Source organism: Limulus polyphemus, unplaced genomic scaffold (assembly GCF_000517525.1).
Source record: "Limulus polyphemus unplaced genomic scaffold, Limulus_polyphemus-2.1.2 Scaffold90, whole genome shotgun sequence".
NCBI classification, from domain to species: domain Eukaryota; kingdom Metazoa; phylum Arthropoda; class Merostomata; order Xiphosura; family Limulidae; genus Limulus; species Limulus polyphemus.
Window position 1 is genome coordinate 135349 of NW_013665700.1, and position 20999 is coordinate 156347.

General features: G+C 32.6%; 1 protein-coding gene and 1 long non-coding RNA gene across 2 annotated transcripts in view; one reads left to right on the forward strand and one right to left on the reverse strand.

The window, feature by feature from the left end:
• LOC106468624 (tachykinin-like peptides receptor 99D) overlaps positions 1–7470 on the forward strand; it is a 40915-nt gene extending 33445 nt beyond the window's left edge. Inside the window, exons 2-4 of the mRNA XM_013929056.2 lie at positions 2540–2640; positions 5154–5244; positions 7106–7470. Of these exons, the coding sequence (XP_013784510.1) occupies positions 2540–2640; positions 5154–5244; positions 7106–7219 (306 nt within the window). The 3' untranslated portion in view covers positions 7220–7470. The remainder of the gene's footprint in view (positions 1–2539; positions 2641–5153; positions 5245–7105) is intronic.
• LOC111088237 lies at positions 5420–20999 on the reverse strand. Its single transcript, XR_002612829.1, has 3 exons — positions 20988–20999; positions 12357–12360; positions 5420–5501 (listed from the first exon to the last, which is right to left on the reverse strand). It is a non-coding gene; the product is annotated as an uncharacterized LOC111088237 (long non-coding RNA).

Consider the following 20999-nt stretch of genomic DNA (forward strand, 5'->3'; position numbering starts at 1 on the left):
CTTCTACAAATTTAGAGAATTGGCGGGAGTTTTGCGATCTGTATTTAACATTATAAGCTATGCATGTTTCTAAATATAAATTTAATCTAAACAAACGTTGATATTAAAATAAATATATAATAATAAATCCGTCACCAGTCTTACGAAAAAAGTATTTAAAAATTAAAATTTAAGCTCATCCCAAATTTTAAACTGGACATATAATTGAAGTTGACGGTAGAAATTAAACATTTGAAAATAATAAAATAACAGCGTGATTGGCTGTATCATCTGTTTGTTTATGTCCAAGAAATAATTTAGGGAGAGAGAGAAATGCATGTATGAAGGTAAACAATAATCACAAAAGGCAAGAAAATTACTTCTCAAACGAGATGGATTTCCACTGGATATACATTAAGCAAAGAAATAACATTAGTCTACTTTTAAATAAACTTTTAGTGCGTTTTTATTAAACTATCAAAACATTGTGTTATTTCACAGCATGTATTAAGTTTAGTTGCGATTCTAATTTCTTAGACTCCGCGATGCAGTAAGTTTATCTAATTAAATATTATAGATTCTGATTAAGAAGTTAGCACACAGGATCACATACTAAAGTTGTAATGGTTTTCAGATCAGACCCAAAACTCAAGCGCTTTCGAACAGTTCACCATTCTTCATCAGGAGAATATAGGGTTATGTTTAATGAGTATGATGAAATATATAGACACGGATTGCGACGTCACGTAAACCGGATGTTCAATATTAACATTTCGTTTACGTGATGTCGACATCCGTGCCTATATATTCCATTACTCTCATTAAACATAACCTTTTATTCTCCTTATAGACAATAGTGAACTATTCGAAAGTGCTCGAGTTTTGGCCCTCGTTTGAAAACCATTATAAATATAGAAATATTCATATTTCACTATGTTTTCTTCGGAGTTGTTTTTTGTAGACTTTCAACGAAGGGATATTGTGCAAGAATGTAATCTGGTTCAGCTCCAAAGAAACTTAAGAAACAAAGAGTGTCAAAACAAGAAAAATAGACGAAAACCTGAAAGAAATATAAGTATTTTTGTTTTAAGATCTCGGACACTACAAAAGTTGGTATCTAGTTGCCATTTAACACCGTCTTAAAGTTTATTGCAAATAGCGATTCAAAGTAAAAATTAAAATGCAAATTTTGAGAGAACGTACGCAAGTAGCCATGTAAGAATCTAATTAAACATTTCTGTGGTCAACCACTACTCAGTGTAATTGTTTATAAGCAACGAAACTTTCTCTTCGATTGATTAAACGTCCACTTTGTTCTCGAAATAGAACTTTTAAAGAAGTGAATGTGCTGGCTAATAGCTAATCAAGCTTGTTAAAGAAGAAGAAAAAAATTGCCTAATTCAAGTGAATTGATGTGTTTGTTGTGAACAGAACAGACAATCTGGTAAGTGAAGATAGTAGCCGTTGGTCAACATTAGGAAGACAGGCAACGACACCAAATAACTCACCAATAAGTGAACAAACAATCTTTACGTACTTGTTCTTGAACTATAAAATTAATGAATCAAAACTACTAGCTTGGGTAACTACATTATTCGATATGCCAATATGTATACAGTGTTTGTATATATATATATGTATATATAGAAAATTTTTTTGTCGAGATACAGTGATTTCAAATACTAAACACCAATTTCGAAATTAGTCTATATGAGGCTTATATTTTACTAAATGTTCTTTTATTGTTTGTTTCATTATAATTAACGTTTGTTTGTTAGTTTCAGTTCGTTGTGTAATGGATAGTCTTTGTACCATTCATAATGTTCAGGTAAAACAACTTTTCAAATTATTTTATTTATTTATTGTATTTACAGTTGATGATCTATTCATATATATTATGCATGATATTTGTGTATTATGAAACCATATCTCATAGGTAGGACCAGGTGTGGCCTCAAAGATAGGACCAGTTGTGACTTGTCTAGCTGGAAATTGAAAAGTTCAAGGTCCCTACCGTATTGCTGGTGAACCCTGATACGCATTTTCAGCTGTGGGCACATTATAAAAATGCCAGTCAGTCTCATTATTTCATTTTGTTGCTTCATTAGTGCATAGCTACAGTCTATCCACCGCGGGGAAGCGAACTCCGAATTTTAGCGTTTTTAGTCCATAAACTTGCCGATGACCCACAGGAAGATTATTTGGTTTCAAGAACAGGATAAATCACTTATGGCAGTGGTTGTTGATGGAAGGCTACCTTTCCTCGGTTGAGTAGTTCAAAATTAGAAACTGTTATACCTCCATCTTAGGAGCTGACTGAGCTCACTTGGGCATAAAGTGCCATTCAGACTGAAAGTTTCAATGTTTCATGATTTGTTTTTTGTAACCAGACTTGCAGAAATTTTCTCACATACAAGACCTTCTAAAGTTATTGACCAGCGTTTCAAATTAAAATCATGATTTATTGCAAGATAAAATGTTGAGATTTAAGCTGATTTTTAATGAGTATAACCAATTCCTATTAGATCTCCGTTTTTTCGTTTTTGTTTCTTTGCTGTAGGTCATTAAGATGTTGTTCATTGTAGTTGCCGTTTTTACCATCTGTTGGTTACCATTCCAAACCTATAATATCCTACAAGAAGTCTATCCCACAATCAATAAGTAAGTATGTATGCAAATAATTAAACGGTCTAATTTTTACCGCTTTTTCTTATAATCCATACATACAGTAAGAAATAGTCTGACGTATAGTCTGCATTACATTAATATTTCCTTCTATGGTTATCTTTGTGACATTTATAATACAATAAGCGGTTCTTAAGATTATTATTTGTTTGTTAATCCTCTGAATACACAGATCATAATTCTTTAATTATCGAATTTTGTAACAATAGCATTCAAAAAACAGAAATTAACCTTGCTGTATTTATTCGATCCTTTAGAAGCTTGTAATGAGCAATTACTTATGTGTACATAAAGGTCCTGGTGTTTTCTTATTTAAAATATTAATTCTTATACAGCTGAAATAATAACAAACGGAGTGTCAATATTTGATTACAAAAGTTAGTTTTGGTATTCGCATTTTATTACTCTGTTTAACAAAGTAAAGCCGATACCGTATTTAATTTTACAGCTGATCCTCGGTTGAGTTATAAAAATCTCAGCTTTAAAAGATTTCTAGAATTTTACTTATCTATATAATATAATTTATTAAAACGAAAGTTATAATTAAGACAACCTCTGAAGTATTAAAAACAACACATACAGGTTTTCTTAAAGTAGCATTGGTAGAAGAGCTTGTTATAGATATATATAACTAGTTTTTAAATGTTGATTTGTTATTTTTGATTAAACACATCTTTCTGTGTATAGATTAATGATATTAATAAAACTTAAACGACGTGGTCTTAAGTTGCCAAGCGCAGATTTCCTTAATTAAAATGACGTCTTAATTTCCTGCTATTTGAAACGCAGTCATAAAGTTCAGAAACTTGTTTGTTTGTTGTTGATCCCAAAGCTGCACAATGGGTGTCTGTTCCCTGGCCACTACTGGTATCGAAATTCGATTTTTAAGTATTATAAACCCAGAGACTTACATCTAAGCCCCCAAGTGGCACAGTGGAATACCCTTGAAGGAGCTTTTTCCAAAAGTATCTTTAGTTTTTGCAGTCACTTCAAAAGGTGTGATGTGTCTTCCAAAAGCATCTCATACACGCTCGATAGGAATAAAGTTCTATAAACGTGCAGGTCACTCCTTTTGTATACAAGGTGAAGTGAAAATTAAATACTGTTATATATATTGTGGATCCTATGGACGTGTTATTGGCATCATTACAATTTGGAATACTGTGTTATTGCAATACTATTCCATATATGGTTGCTCCAAAGTACTTGTGTTATTGGCACCATTGTAATATTGTTCTACATATTGTTGGTTCAATGGACATGTATTATTGGTACCATTGAAATACTATTTCACATGTTGTTGATATAATTTATTTGTATTATTGCCCATAATGCAATACTATTCTACGTATTGTTAGCCCAATGGATGTCTATTATTGTCACCATTACAATATTGTTCCACATATTGTTGGTCTAATCGACTTGTTACTGGCACCATTCAGAGGAGTTATTTTATTGTTCGTTGGAAGTAGAATCAATATCACTGATTATCTGGTTTTTTAACATCTGTTTTAACCATTTATATAATTGGCTTTCACTTGCTGCTCCAAGCAAATCGATTCAGTTTGTAATTGCAGTGAGCCATAACAGATGAACAGCAATCGCCTTCTTCTGTTATGAACGGTGGTCTGCCTTATCCAGTTGTATTGTCTGAGCTGTTGCATAACATTGATTTGGAAGCAGTTCTCTGTTCCGCTAACAATAATTCGAGACACTTGTATTTAGTTTTAAACAATCGACTGGGTTTGGGTAACTTCCATTCGTTCTGTAGCTATTCAAGTGATTTAAATATCTGATATCTTATTTAAAGTCTACCCATGGTTCGTGAATAACTTAGAACACTTTAATCCGAGTGATTAACTTAAGTGATGAAAGAAGGCTGTGTGAGATCACTGTGTATATACAGAACAAGCGAAGAACCAGCCGTTTCCAATTTAGATCACATGAGTGATCAGCAGGTGTATGACTTGTATGGTAATAAACTTAGATGGCTGGTTTACATGATTTTATTCTATAATAATGCTTGGCCTTGTCATAGCTCTAGTATTAACATTTACAGTTATCTTATGATTGTATATTTCTTCTACTTGGACAAGTATATAATGCTTATCCTCTTTCAACTACCTAAGGTATCACTTTTGAGGGTTTTGTTTTCAATTTTATTTTATAGTAGGCCCGAACACAGTATGTAATGTTTTACCTTTAACACTCCTAAGAGTTCAGGACCTAACGTACTGATATTTTTTGACAATTTTGTAGTAAAACTAATTATAATTAATAATAAAAAAGTAAAATATGTTACCGTGTTGGTTGAGAAATTTTACTAATTATTCTTTTACATTATTCAAAATTTTATCTTGTTCTTTGCCATTCTTTTCTCTAAAATAGGTTTTTAACTAACAGCAATCTTAGTAAATTTACAAAATAGGGTAACTTGCCTTTTTTTGTTATTTTTTTCCATTTTCCAATGATTTGTTTCTATTCGACAGCTACAAATATATCAATGTCATTTGGTTCTGCTGTCACTGGCTGGCCATGAGCAATTCTTGTTACAACCCTTTCGTGTATGCCATCTACAATGTAAGTCTAGATGATAAAGAGAAAAGAGGCTGGTTAATATTAGAAATGTATAAAACGATGTTTAGAGATGTGTTACTAAAACGCCTAAAATTTTTGTCCAGAGGTTGAGTGTGTTATGTTAAAACGATTCGTATGCCTCATCACGTTTTATAGTCCAAATCAATACATGCAACCATGCATTTGACAATAGCCCTGCAACGTAGTTTTCATTGCAAAAGACTCCGTCGAAAGGTTTTCATGTTCAAAGCACGCCACTTCTACCTGCAGACTTACGATAGTTTCTCTAGTGTACGAAAACGACGGTTTCCAAGCATCCATTTCAACAACCCGTTTGCACAGAAATTGTGTCCAGCGACTTTACTGATATATCTAAGAATGAATTAGCAAGGACACTCATTTCATTCTCCAGCTACTTGAGGTATGCAACGGTTGAAAGGATACGTCGATAAAGTAGTTTGTATCCCTTTTCCATTCGGAGATCCTTCTTGATGTTGCGTACTGTTGCTTGATGCAACAGAACAACTTTTGCCTCTGTTCATTGTGTTCGTGGATTCTCACTTGTTACAAGACGTCGCATTTTGTTTACCACTGCTGGGGTACAACTTGTTTCAGGTTTCTTTCTAGATAGACTTGTTCCCCAAACTGATTATTTGTTTTCCAATGCCTTTTTGTACAAGGGGTATCCCTGTCTTGGAAATTCTAACACATCTTTATGATTTGAGTGTATGTTTGTTATGAATTTTGCGCAAAGCAAAACGAGGGCTATCTGCACTAGCGGTCCCCAGTGTAAGACTAGAGGGAAGGCAGCTAGTCATTACCACCCACCGCCAACTCTTGGGCTACTATTTTACCAACGAATAGTGGGAGTGACCGTCACTTATAACGCCCCCACGGCTGAAAGGGCGAGCACGTTTGGTGTAACGAGGATTCGAACCCGCGACCCTCAGATTGCGAGTCGAGCGCCCTAACCACCTGGCCATGCTGGGCCATTGAGTGTATGAATATTTTGCCACGAAAATGCATTCAACTTTCTATGGCATCATACAACCTACGTAACAATAAAGAATATCAAAATTTAATTCTAATACATGTCTTTCTTTTGCGAGTTTATATAGACTGTGGTTGTCACGTGTCGTGATGATGTGCATATTCAAAATCGTTTTAACATAATTTTCTCATTTTTCTGTTTAATCAGTTATCTTTTTCTTTCTCCTACGGCGATTCTGTGAGTAATTTTCATCTCACAATTATAATTCCAGACAAAATGATATTTTTGTGGTATGAAATTTACGGAATGAACAAGCAAGAATTATATCTAAACAACATTATAGCTTTGTATACTTTTTTTAAATTATAAAGCATGCGTGATAAAGAAGATAAAAGTTATTTACAATTTTGTTATTTCACAAGTAAGAAGAAAATAATCATTTTATTAATACTTTAATGTGGTTATAACACTAATTTTTGTAGGACGTTACAAGTATTGAAGTTTCTTTAAAGAGAAAAAAATGATAAAGTAATATCAGAAATATTCAATAAATGTAAAAAACGTGCTTACTATTACACTGTTAGTTCAACTTCAACAGTATAGAAACCTAATTTTGTCACTACCTTATATTGTACTTTTACAATATAATTCAATAGAGCAATGATGTATTATTGTTATAAAGTTTAGAAAAAATTATCTTTATATTCCAGATCTCTCTCTATATATATATATATTAGCCAACGTTTCGCATTTGCGGCTTCATTAGGGTTAAAATACACAACTTATTATTCTTATAATAACTGTACATTAAGTACTTGTGTTTGAGCACCAAACAAATTTCTGTATCTTGACGTTTTGTTATGATTATTACAGGAAAGATTCAACACTGAATTCAAAAATCGCTTCAATTGTTGTACGAGATCTTTCAGAGGACAGCAGCAGGACCAGAAGGAATTTGATTATTCTTTATCTTCTAGATACGGCTGACAGCAAGCAGAAACTCATTTGTAAATATATAAAAAGAGATGATGATGACAGATTTATATATAAAATTCTGTCTTTCCCAGAAGAGGAAAAGCCGATTATGTGTGAAAAGGCTTGTTACAAACAAGAAAAAAATAACTGTGGTTATAACAATCGTACACAAGGAAATAGTGTATATCATATATGTGTTTTTCTCTGAACATTGTTATTTATTGTTCTAGTAGATGAAATAATGCATATCATGTAATAAGGAAAGAAAGATATGACATTGGACGGACGTTTAGAGGATTTTGTCTTTTAAAGTACCCAAATAAAGCTTTTATGAGAAAATTACGAAATAATTAAATGTGATTAGCTGCTTTTACCGATGAACAAGATCCTTTTAAACAGGAGAAAGGATCAAAATCAAGTCAGTCACTCGAAACTTCCACCATATAAACGTTTTCTTTTGCTTTTATTGAGCCTATCTTTCAGTGCTTGTTTCAGATATTGCAAGCATTTGTATTTAAACGTTTGTAATTACGTCACAACTTTTCCATTAATTTCTATACATACAATAATTTCATGTATACGTTTGGTGCTTTGCTAGTATTATTTTATTACAAATTGCAGATTTTACAGCAAGAAATAATATTTTTAAAACAGGTACGTAGTTTCGATCGCTATTGCGATCGTTCTCAAATACACAAGTTTTAACGGTAAAGAAAGTTTTAGTATTCAACATTTAACAATCTAACGTCGTATCTGTTTTAAAAATATTATTCTTTACTGTAAAATCTGCAACTTGCAATAGCATAATACTTACTAAATGTACTTCCCAAGAATCCATGAAAGTGTTTTGCTTCAAGAGTAAATAAAACCTAAATCAAGAGTAACAAATATTTTCATTTCTTGCTGTGTTGTAGCCTACAGAGTGCATAATCCTTCTCGTGATTCATGCGCACGTGTTACTGACATTTCGACAATACAAACTGCAGCGTCCCTTATGTGGCGTCATTTTAGTGTCTACTGACTGACTGACAGACAACACACTACTGTACAGTAGTGCGAATGGTTAAAACAGGTGATCCTTTTCGGAGAAATCATAAGTAAGTAAACTCAAAACGAACTATTAATAAACCTACTAGTATTAAAGTATTCATAATTTTGTTTTGCGTGATCTCCGAGATATTTTTTTTTTCGGTTATCTTTACTCATTCCATTATTATATCAATACTATACTGTTAATCATTGTAATCGTTCATCATATGATGTATAATGGAAAATAAAGGAAAATTTTACATGTTTCAATTTAGCTTCCAAAACTGAAACTATAAAACAACTGTCTTTCATCACTTAAAAGCCTTATGCCTATCACCCGAACTTCGCCTTTAGCATTAGGCAAATAAACTACTGTAGTAATGTGCCCGAATTTGGACTTTATTGCTTTCTTTGGGGAAGTTGAGGAATAAAATTGTCTTAGAATAAGCAAATACGGTTCTACTGAAGACTAAGCTGGTAATGAGATAAGTGGGGAAATATTTTTTTCTTATTTTAGACTGTTATTTCAAAGGAAGAAATATGCAACAACGTTAGAAGGGTGAGGTAGTATGTGTATCTTTTTGATTTTTCAATCTTCCTTATTGCTAAAATGATTAAGTACTTATATTTAATTCAACCTTTTAACCAAACCCGAAATGTAGCAGTTGTCAGATTAGTTCTTAAATCCTATATATTATAGCATTAGATTGAGCATATTAAACACTTACAGGTTTTACCAATAATTAGGTAACCGATACTTCATGTTATGTAATTGAATATTTCAATAATTACGATAAGTTAATTACAAAAACAAACCAAATATAAGCAGTAAACAAGATAAATCATTCACCGATCAGTTGGTTTGTTTTGAATTTCGCGCAAAGCCACACGAGGGCTATCTGCGCTAGCCGTCCTTAATTTAGCAGTGAAAGACTAGAGGGAGGACAGCTATTCATCACCAGCCACCGCCAACTCTTGGACTACTCTTTTACCAACGAATAGTAGGACTGACCGTCACATTATAACGCCACCACAGCCGAAAGGGCGAGCATGTTTGGTGGGACGGGGGATTCGAACCCGCGACCCGCAGATTGCGAGTCCAAAACCTTAACCACCTGGCTGCCGATCAAAAAATATTTAGTCGATTCCTTGACCAATAAAAATTGAGATAAAGCTGACTGTTGATTAATATCAGACAATTATTTTGTATTTTAAAATGAAAAACATTTAGTGTGATAAAGTGTTAGACAGACAGACAAATTCACTTTTCAACTTATCTAAAAAAAAATGTAAATGAGATCAAAAAGTATTTGTCAGAAAAATCCTCACTGTTTCTTTAAAATACTTTTATTCTAACATTGTCGTCTCAAGGATAATGTAATTATTCGTTTCATATGTAAAAGAAAATAAAACAATTTTTGCTTATTTCCAGATGTCTAAAACAGAGTAATTTGCTAGAGTGTTCTGGTAATAAAAAAGTTAAAACGTTTTACTTTGTGATTATAGAGCATAGTAATGTAGATATTATGCTAGAATCCCGAAAGACTTGTGCAAGACGTGACGCCAATTTGACATAATATATTTCACATTAACATTCTGGAAAGTTAAGAGACTGTTACTCAAAAGAGCAAATGCTTATTTTTTTTATTTTTAACGAGAGCACCACTAGAAACGATTTGTTAATGTTTGTATATGTCTATAATATATAGTTGTGCTTACACATGGTAAAACGTCTTAAGTTCTTTACTATAACTTAAAATAGGTTTACATTTAAATAGAGTAGGGGCTGGCTTGTTTGCTAAGTCTATTAACTCAGCTTAAAGAGAAATTTTAAACTAGGACTAAACAGTGGTGAGGGCCAGGAAAAACTAAATGTTTGTATATGTATATAATATATAGTTGTGCTTACACATGGTAAAACGTCTTAAGTTCTTTACTATAACTTAAAATAGGTTTACATTTAAATAGAGTAGAGGCTGGCTTGTTTGCTAAGTCTATTAACTCAGCTGAAAGAGAAATTTTAAACTAGGACTAAACAGTGGTGAGGGCTAGGAAAAACTAAATGTTTATATATGTGTATAATATATAGTTGTGCTTACACATGGTAAAACGTCTTAAGTTCTTTACTATAACTTAAAACGGGTGATCAAAGTTTCTTGAAAAGTATTAACATTTTATATATACCGATCTGATTTGTTAGGGTTTTGTCAGATTGTAACTCAATCAGTTTTCCTCGTATCTAAGTCTTCATCTACATTACATTTCGTGCAGGAAACTTTATCAAAGTCACTTTTCAATGAAAGCATTGATGCGTTATTAGCTAAACTTTACCTACCATCAATTGTTCTATGCGAGCAAAGTACCTGAAGGTCATTGCTTCTTACTCATTATTCCTATTTTCTGTTTATGTACTTATCAACCCCATAGTGGAACAGTGGAATGTCTGCGGACTTACAACGCTAGAAACCGGGTTTCGATAACCGTGATGAGCAGAGCACAGATAGTCCAATGTATAGCTGTGTGTTTAATTACAAACAAATACACCAATTATGGAGGCTCTATGAAAAGCTACGTTTGATATCAATATTTTATTACAATTTAAACAATGATGTATAACCAAAAAACGTTATTTTACTAACGAAAGATTAGTTTTTCTTTCCATCAATCTAGTTTCAGGAAACAGTATAAATTATGCTTTAACAAACTGGAAACAATCTGTATTCCGCAGATCTGATAAGAATAACATGGCTGCGCTCCACTTCAGCTGTTTTGTAATTATATCAATGTACATGTTTAATAGCAAAATCTGATATACATTTGACTTTTGTTCTGAATATAACCAGATATGTTTCCTACATATTAATGAACATTTGTGCGTATATAAGTGCTCATATATATATCTATATGTATGTATTTCACATAAATGTGTACTGAATGTATGAGATTATGGAAGAGGGGTATTATAACTTAAATAAAAAAAAAACACTTAAAACCAGCAAGTCTCAGATGACCCATGTATCAAACAAATAATACTTGTTTTTTAATAGTTATGTTAACTCAGAAATCAGCACTGCACTTGAGAAAGTTTATGAATCCGTATGCAACATTTAATTTATTTTAGAAAGATAACGTTTCAAGTGACCGTCCTTCGTTAGGCCTAGCTAGTTACAAAAATTATTTACATTTCAATCTGAAGTGGAAAAGTTCCTTGAAATGTCAGATTTATAAATTAATTTTGATTGGAACTTTAAAAGCTTTGCTTAAGTACATATCTTTATAGTTATTTGCACAAAGGGTTAACTAAATAGGCCTAATCTACCTATTTCTAGTCTAATAAGTCTCTGAGTTTTTGAACATTTTAAAGCAAATAAATAAATCTATAGAGTATTTATACATATTTTCATCCTTCTAATTTTTTGTTGCAACAAAATAAATAACTCTTTAAGATAGCTAATTTTCTATAGATCGGTGTGCAACTTCTCCAAGAACAATTCTTCGCTACAACAGAAACTTTATTTGGGCTCTGAATAGCTGAAATTACGATGTATATTCGATCTAACAACGACTGGAAATTCGTATCTCACTGTAATTGACAGTAAAGACCAGCATCAGTACTAGAACGAGCCTTCAACGCTTACAACGTTTACAGTAGTTTCTGATGTCTCTCACGTATATAATTATTTTATTGATTATAGAAACATTTGCTCTTGTACTCTATACGTTGCATTTACTTTTGATTGTATAAGAAGGGAAATATTTTTTAAAAAATCAAGTAAATAAGGCAAAATTTACGGTTCTCACTTTAGTACTTTCAGTTATAAATTCTCCGTACTCGGTAGTTGTGTACGGGGTACTCATTACATATACGTTAAGACTTTAATATTGTTCGGTGTCTGCTTTTTTTTTATTTACTTCTCCAGTCAGCTGCCACATACAAAAAACCGTTTATTTTATTTGTTCAAGCAGTAAACTTCCCGGTAACATTATAACGCCCCCCACGGCTGAAAGGGCGTGCATTTTCAGTGAGAAGATCCGAACCCGCAGCCTACGAGACGAACGCCATAATCAACACGCCATGCCAGGCCCGCTATTAACAGAAACTGGTATCTATCTGAACAACATCTCTTCCCCCCTCCCTCTATAGATGAGACTGATAACAAATTCATGTAAAACATAAGGATGGAAAAAATCAAGCAGTGCGTATTTAATTAATACTGTTGAATAAAACACGTTCCGAGAATACAAGGTCTACATCGCGAGACATCTAGTGGTTTGTGGTACTTTAAAATTAAATAACTTTTAACTACAAATCTACTTTTTACTTATTTACCATCACATCTATTTCTCGGAAGTTCAGTGTACATTTTTTGATATACCCAACACTCCGTCTATTTTCTGTATTTTACCCTCACTAAGCAGATTCTTTCTGTTGGTGCGAGTTCCTAACAAATATTTACAACATAGACATTGAAAATCATTACATAGCTATCACGCTGCTTATATTGTAAAAGATGTTCCATTTCATTTTTAAATTCGGAATGAATTACATTAATTACTCTTGTGCAACTATGCGCGAAAATTCTAAAATTCTGGAGACTCGAAGACGGAAATTAACATTTATCGTAGTGCTATCTTTATTAGTTATGTTCTAATCACAGGCATGCGTATAAAATAAAGTATGAATTTCGGATAAGTAACGTCTATGGAATATACGATACACCTAATTGGTCATAAAACTCATTTCTGTATTTCATTATTACTGCGCTCAGTTACTTGTGTCCGAGAATGTGACCAACTTTTCTATCCTGTCTCTACTTAAACGACACTTTCAGTCACCTAAGAGTTTGGAATATCAGAATATTTTATATATACCAGTATATATTAAACATCCAGGAAAGTAGTGTTCTTCTCTTTGATTTTCGTAAACAAAGATTTTTGAAAGAACGTAAAAACAATCGTGTAAAAGTATACGATGATGCTGTAAGAATACTAAATATTTATCATTAACCTCTAAAATTGGCCACATTTTTTTTACTGAATACTACAAATAGACAAGATTAATTACCTTATTTCATGCAGCCAGTGTTGCTAAAAGTGGCTGAGGTTTTACGGTACTGGTGGCGGAATGGAACTAAACAAACGGATGGATCAAGCCTCTTACCATCTTTTCTCACCTCAGAGACTATTGGAATGTTTGCGGTTTTAGTAGAAGTCATAAAACCGAAAAGAATATTGGGGATCAATTTTTATTTTAGTCCAAAAAAAAAAAAATAGAACGAAATCTTCTTAGGAAGAAGTTCCTTTACATTTTCCGTTTTGATGAGAGCGTGTGGGCGTATCTTGGGAGATTTGTCAAAAATAGCGTTTTGACGAGGTTTCTTGCAAGGTCGGTGCAATTGTCCTTTTGCACTTTCAACAAGATGCCTCCTCAGTGGCATAGCGGTATTCTTGCGGACTTATACCGCTAGAAACGGGTTTCAATACCCGTGGTGGGCAAAGCACAAATAGCCCATTGTGTAGCTTTGTGCTTAATTACAAACAAATAAATCCAACAAGACTCACACTCGTAAAAATAAACGACCAATGAGCACTGCATTTTTTAACTTTGTCTTTAACGCTTAACAGAATTCTTAATTTGAAGTTACTGCGACAAATGTGTGACACAAGAATCAACTAGTACATTTGACAGAGACAAATGTAAGGCTACATACAGTTTGCATGTTGATATTTTTCATCTTTTCTTATTGTTAACACGGTTTTAAATTCTCTCAAACTATATAAAACTTTATTTTAAACTTTTCTTGGACAATAAATTAAAGATAAGTATTTTATTTTACCATTTGGCAACGCTCTCTCTCTCTGTTTTCTAACGCTCAGAAATGTAACTAACAGCAAATATAAACTAATAGCAATGTTATAGTGCTTGTTATTAGATTCTTAGAGTGTACTCGTGAAAAATAAAGGGAATATTGTTCAGATTAGGCCTTGTTTGTTTGTTTGTAATTAAGCACAAAGCTACACAATGGGCTAGCTGTGCTCTGTCCACCACGGGTATCAAAACCCGGATTCTAGCGTTATAAGTCCGCAGACATACCGCTGTGTCATTGGGGGGCAGATTAGTCTTCTTTCGTTAGAACATTATTAATGAATGATTAATGGTTCTTCCTTGTTTGTTTGTTTTGTTGTTTTGAATTTCACGCAAAGCTACACGAGGGCTATCTGCGCTAGCCGTCCCTAATTTAGCAGTGTAAGACTAGAGAGAAGGCAGCTAGTCATCACCACTAACCGCCAATTCTTGGGCTACTCTTTTATCCACGAATACTGGGATTGACCGTCACTTATAACGCCCCCACGGCTGAAAGGGCGAGCATGTTTGGTGGGACGAGGATTCGAACCCGTGAATGGTTCTCCATACCTTATGCTCTTTAAAATATATATTTTAAACATTTTAGTATTGAAAAGAAAACTATTGTATGCCAGTTTTCTATATTCAATTACCCAGTTCTCTGATTTTTGGTAAACAATACTCGAAACATTGATTTATCCGCAAATATTGTTCACTTAACCACATACATAAACACACTGGTGGGATAGGCGCAAATGTGAATTATCAAAGCTCTACTTAATTTTTTTGTTTGTTTGTTTTTGAACAACTTTAATCTAAGATAAAATCTTTGATCTTTTTTATTGTTACAAGTTAGATATCTTACGAAAATTCACTTTGTGGATTTCAAATAATTAGTTATTATAGACTGCCAAATATTTCATTAAAAGCAGGTTAAGTTTCAATGATTTTGCACAATATGAGATCGCTTTATGATGAGTGGCTTAGGTTAATTTCTGCCATAGTGAAAATTTAAATGATGATTTAAGTAATTTAATAAAAAAATGCATTGCTAAATGAAGCATTTATTTTAAATTACAGCTATTATGAGTTAGATAGGGGCCATTTTACCCTATCTTGTGGGTTATCCAACTTTTTCCGGTAAAATGGCCCCTAACTATAAAAAAGTGCACTTTTTTCATATCTGAAAAACGGTCTATTTATAATTAAACAATGTTCATTCTAACACTCAGCGGAAAGTTTGAACACTAAAAATCGGGTTTCGATACTCGTAGAGAGCACAGTACAGATAGCCCAATTTGTAGTTTTGTGCTCAACAGCCAACACGGGGGCCTGGCATGGCCAGGTGGTTAGGGCGCTCGACTCGCAATCTGAGGGTCGCGGGTTTGAATCCCTGTCCCACTAAACATGCTCGCCCTTTCAGCCGTGAGGCCGTTATAATGTGACGGTCAATCCCACTATTCGTTGGTAAAAGAGTAGCCCAAGAATTGGCGGTGGGTGGTGATGACTAGCTGCCTTCCCTCTAGTCTTACACTGCTAAATTAGGGACGGCTAGCGCAGATAGCTCTCGTGTAGCTTTGCGCGAAATTCAAAACAAACCAAACCAAAGCCAACACAGCGTAAATATCTCCTTGTGTAGCTTTGCGTCATTAATAAACAAACAAAACAAATGTAACTCTATTATTAATGTTAAATAAAGCTGGTTTTATATAACAAAATTCTACGAAAATATACACATTGCTCATAGATCAATAAGAAATCAAAAACTACTTGATCAAATTCGAACAAGTGCACGTTTTGCTTTTAAATAGACGCGATAATTTCCTCATTTTACTCACAAATTTCTCGTGATTGAAATGAAAACAAAAATATTATTCAATGATTTAATGTGCGATCTTTTTTACTTTCGCGAAGAGTGGCCGAATATATTATTTTATTGTAACCGTTAAGTTTTTACTCTCTGTCTGTGTTCAGCACTGCCGTCCTCATAGACATTTCATAAATTACCAAAAATGTTTAATTTTGCATAATTTTAGGTACAAGTGAACAAATTATTTTTATAAAGCAGATCTGATTTAACGGCTGAAAAGGTGAACATGATTAGTGATGTGGATTCGAAACTTCGACACGCAAATTGCGTGTCGAGCGCCCTAACCAGGAAGCCGTGTTAGGCTTTTTGGAAAAGTTCCTACTGTAATACGTAAATTATAAGAAACACATTATTTTTACTATTCTTAAAGAAATTCCACAAGCACTGGACTTTTCACATTTTTTTAGTTTCATAATTATAGTTTCCACTTCGTCATTACGTGTAGGAAGAAAAACATGAAATTCTTATTTATATTTATATTAACTGTTTTATATAGTTCATTATAAATTTGTTGTATACTTTTTTCTGCTACTTTTGTAAAATAGTTATTAAATTTATTTGCTAAATTTCTAGGTGCTTCATTATCATTTTCTCTGCCACCATCCCCACAATCAGGCAATATTACTTCCTTATTTTCTTTATCAATTAGCTTATAAACAAAATCCCACCAAATTAAATAGAAAACATTTTTGTAATATTTAATTTTTTCTTTTTCTCAGCTTTTGAGTAATAGTATTTTTATAATCTTTAAAATTATCGTCATAATATCTATTAAAGTGATTTGTGTCTTTTCACTTATACTTCTATACATATTTCATACGTATTATATCTGTACAAATATATATTTTTTTCAACTAATTTTACTTTATTTATTTATATTTATTAATTTGATAATAAACGTTTTCGTATGCTATTTCTCCATCTAAATTTTTTATGGTTTTCCATCATCATTATTTATTTTTACGATTGTAGGATAATGATCTTTTAATAGCATTTTTGTAATTGCTGCATGTAACGTTTGCTCTCAAATTTGTTTTACAAAGACATGAATTAAACAAGGAATCGATTGGTTTGTCTCCCCAATGGCTTAATTTATGTATGGCTCAAAACCAAACACATAAATCTATATACTCATTATCATGATTTGTTTCTTCTTATTAATCATTGTTTATATCACCAACATAGACTAAATTTTATCATCTGTTTATCGAATTTATAATTAGTTTAAGAACTCATATTTTGTGAAGCTGTGGATAAATAGCTATTATCAATGAAACTACCTTCTAGATATATATATATATACTTAAAATACCTCCTGTTAGTATTTCATTATTTGCAAATTCTTTAACTTTTATGTTAATCATAACATATATGATTACCTTCCCAGGCTTATTAGATTATCTACAGTTATAAAACAATTTATACTCATTTGACTGATATTAGTTTACTTTTTCGTTTTAAATTTATTTTTAGCGGCATCATTATTCAGTTTAACATACAAACATTAACTTTATATTTTGTCAGGCTTAAGAGTAATAATTTGCTCAATAAGAGTTAATTTCATAAAACGAAATCAAAAATGGAATAACTTTCATGGGTGTAACTAATTTTCATTACCCAGATTTGGTATTTTTTGAAATTTTAAGGGAAACATTCTCTGCTTTGTCAGGTTTTTGGTCATGTTTTACTTCAATCTTTTAGCAGCCACTTGTCGAGTCCACATGCTATTTTGTTTTGGTTTTGTTGTTATTCTTATTTTCAAACTAATAATGGCCGTTAAATGTTTATGAAGTAGCCAGTATATTCTACTCGCTACCGACTAACTCCAGCCATGACTTCTTTCTCACTACAACAAATATTATTGACATTTCCCTTATAAGCTTCTGACTTAAATAAGACACTGTACTTCAGAACGTCCTCGGATAATCTTTTTTTTGGAAAAAGAAAATAATTTTTATCAATACGTTTGTCACACTTATCAGAAAATTTAAGATTTTCTGTTATTATTACATTTTTGAAAAAGGTTCTCTTCAACTGAAGACATTTCACTTTAAGTTGAAACTTAACAGGTTTCCACCATTTCTTTAAACTTCGTGTCTATAATAAATTATGAAATGACACTTGATTGTTTTGTTTAGAAATAAAACTTACATGTTGAAGTTCATATTAAACAATTATGGCAAGGCACATGTAATATTATGAACAAGTTATTAATATATGAAACCGATTTCATATCCCAAAAATTTTTCCAAAACAATAATAAAACAGAATCCTCTTTATTGATTACGGTTACTTTCGATTAAGAGCAGATTTGGATGCTGATGGGTGGTCAACATTTATAAACTGGTATAGCTTTACTTGAAAGTGGATGTAATTCTAGGGGTGTATAACACTAAAAAATTGGGTTTCGACATTCGCGTTGTATGCCTGAAACTTTGAGTTTCTGCTTCTGCTGCTTTAGCCCATGTGTCACATAAGGTGCTGTAGATGTTAAAAAACACTAAATACGTTCTCCAAACTCCATTGTTGTTAAAAGCAAACTATTTTTCCTTTTCATCGAATTGAAAAGACTTTATGCACACATTGGGCTAAGCGGCATGTTTAGCGATCCCTAAGGTTCAGGCTTGCTTGTTTGTAGTTAAGCACAAAGCTACACAATGGGCTATCTGTGCTTTGCCCTCCACATACCACTGTGCCACTGTGGAGGGTGCAAGGTTCAGGTATAGCTGTTCATAACTTTGAAGGTAGTCAACCAATAAGCAGCATCCTCCACTTAAAGTGCTATTGTTAACCGAATAGAAGGACTGACTGATTATCATTCTTATAATTCACACACAGCTGCAAATGCAAAGCGAGTTTAGTAGCATCACGTTTATAACTCGAGTCTTTTGCATCCCCTGTTCCTACGTTAACTGTTAATCCGTGTACTCAAACTTATAAAATTATTTATGCGATTAGTTAATTTAAAGACTTAAGTTTGAATGCAACTTATACTTATACATAGCATAAAGTTGTTAACAAAAAACATACTTTTGAAACAAAGTATTAGTACAGCGATGAGAAAACTAGTTTCGACACTGTCATGTGTCTTCTTCAGTCGTAAAAAAGACGCTATATGATTGAAAAGCACATTAAAGTGGCAAAAGTAGTTTTCTAATCCTTCAACTAAAATGTTGTCCGCTATGTGAGGATATATTTCGTTAATTAATTAAAATACACTGTTTTGTGTATTTTACACTTGATAATGTATTGTTTATTTTTTAAATACTAGGGAAACATTTTACTATTTTTGCACATTTAGATTTAAAAGCCTACTTACTGTTAGCTTTTAAAAGCTTTGGGTTTTTGTTTACGTTAAAAGTTCATCGAAGCTCTTCAATAAACTTTTTGTGAGAGCATTACGTCTAACTTCGCACTAAATACGTGATTTGGTCGCTCTCTTATTGCATTTTATATTTGCATAAAAGTCTTCATTTCTTCTGAATATCTTTCCTAAACGATGTATTTTGCATAATAATAACAACGCGTTCACTTATTAGGGTGGAGTAACTTTATTTTTTTTCTAAGGCTCTAAAACTTCCAACTAAATCTTTACAATAAATGATTCGTCAGTTATAGGATAGAGCATAGGCTCCAAAACATTCTCAGCATAAAGCCCTCTAGAACATTCCACATCCTGAATGAGACCCCACCCACTCACCCACTGAATCTATAGATACTAAGTACCTTTGGAGTATAGTATATTTTGTGTCCTTGCTACGACCTCCCCCTGAAACGTTTCTGCGGCCCCCAGTTTGAAAACCCCTGGGATAGAGGAAAATGAAAAATGGAAGTACGACAATATAATCCACTGTAATTCAATCTGTTTAGCTTTGGATAGCCCAATTATAATGACAATAAAGAATTTAATTTAATGTTATGGACTGTCTTTAATAATTTATAGATTACTGTTTAATTATTTTAGCTATACTATAATTAGACAAAACGTTTTAACTAGCAGTTCTGTTATTGTAAAGTTTAGTTGTTATACTATCTTTGATAAAATTCACATATTTTGTGCAAACGATTACCATTACCAGTACATTCACTCGTTGTTTCCCTGCATATTGGCAAAACATAAAATAAAACAAAAATTCAACAAGCACTTCATTGGTTTTAGTTCTGTAGCTACAGTATGAACTATAACGTAAATATATTTTATTTTCCACTATGTAAGTTTTCAAGAGCGCAATTGTAGAGTGATTGATGTTGGAGTGGTTGTTATTAAATAGTTTCTACAAGTTAATTACGACTGCGAAGAAACTCAAACTGGACTTCAGTGAAACTAAAACACGGTAGAATCATAAGAATTGTGCCTTGAACGTCTTAATGTTACTTAGAAAACGGGAAAGGTAAATGATTAATACAAACGGTCTTATTCATTTTTATTTAAATACGGGAACAAGTGCAAATCAAATGTATTTAAATTTAATTATTATCACTTTATACAAATGAAGTGGCGTTGAGTCCTTTCGAAAATTCGGGAAGCATTCTCTTAAAATATCTTGAATAGCGAACTTCACGATTTTAACTTTTTTGATTTGAAGTACATAAAAGTGTTAAATAACCACTTTTAATTTTTAATAAAATATATTTGACAGAAAGGTGTCTCTAATACTTACAAACCCTAATCTTTTTTTATTCAAATAACTGTTTGCGAATACATCTGTGATTCGTATAATTATCGACTTGTTCATAAAAAGACCAATGTATAGGCTCAGTCTGAGTGTGGCTTGTTTCAAAAGTACTGTATTTTTGTGTGATCTGTAAAGATAAATTCAGCCAGTTCTCCTTTTTTTTGGTTCGTAGTTCTCATCTGTTCCTAAGAAGGGTTTCTCTTTAGGCAATATGCGTCTTTTTTTCTTTGTATTTATTTCTGATGTTCTAATGCAACTGTCAAAAAGGCTTGAGGCAGGTTTAGTGACGTCCCTTTACAATGTTAAAAAACGTTCCAAGGAATAACAGTAAATAAAAAGCTGAGCAATTCTCTAAAGGACCTGCAGTGTTTT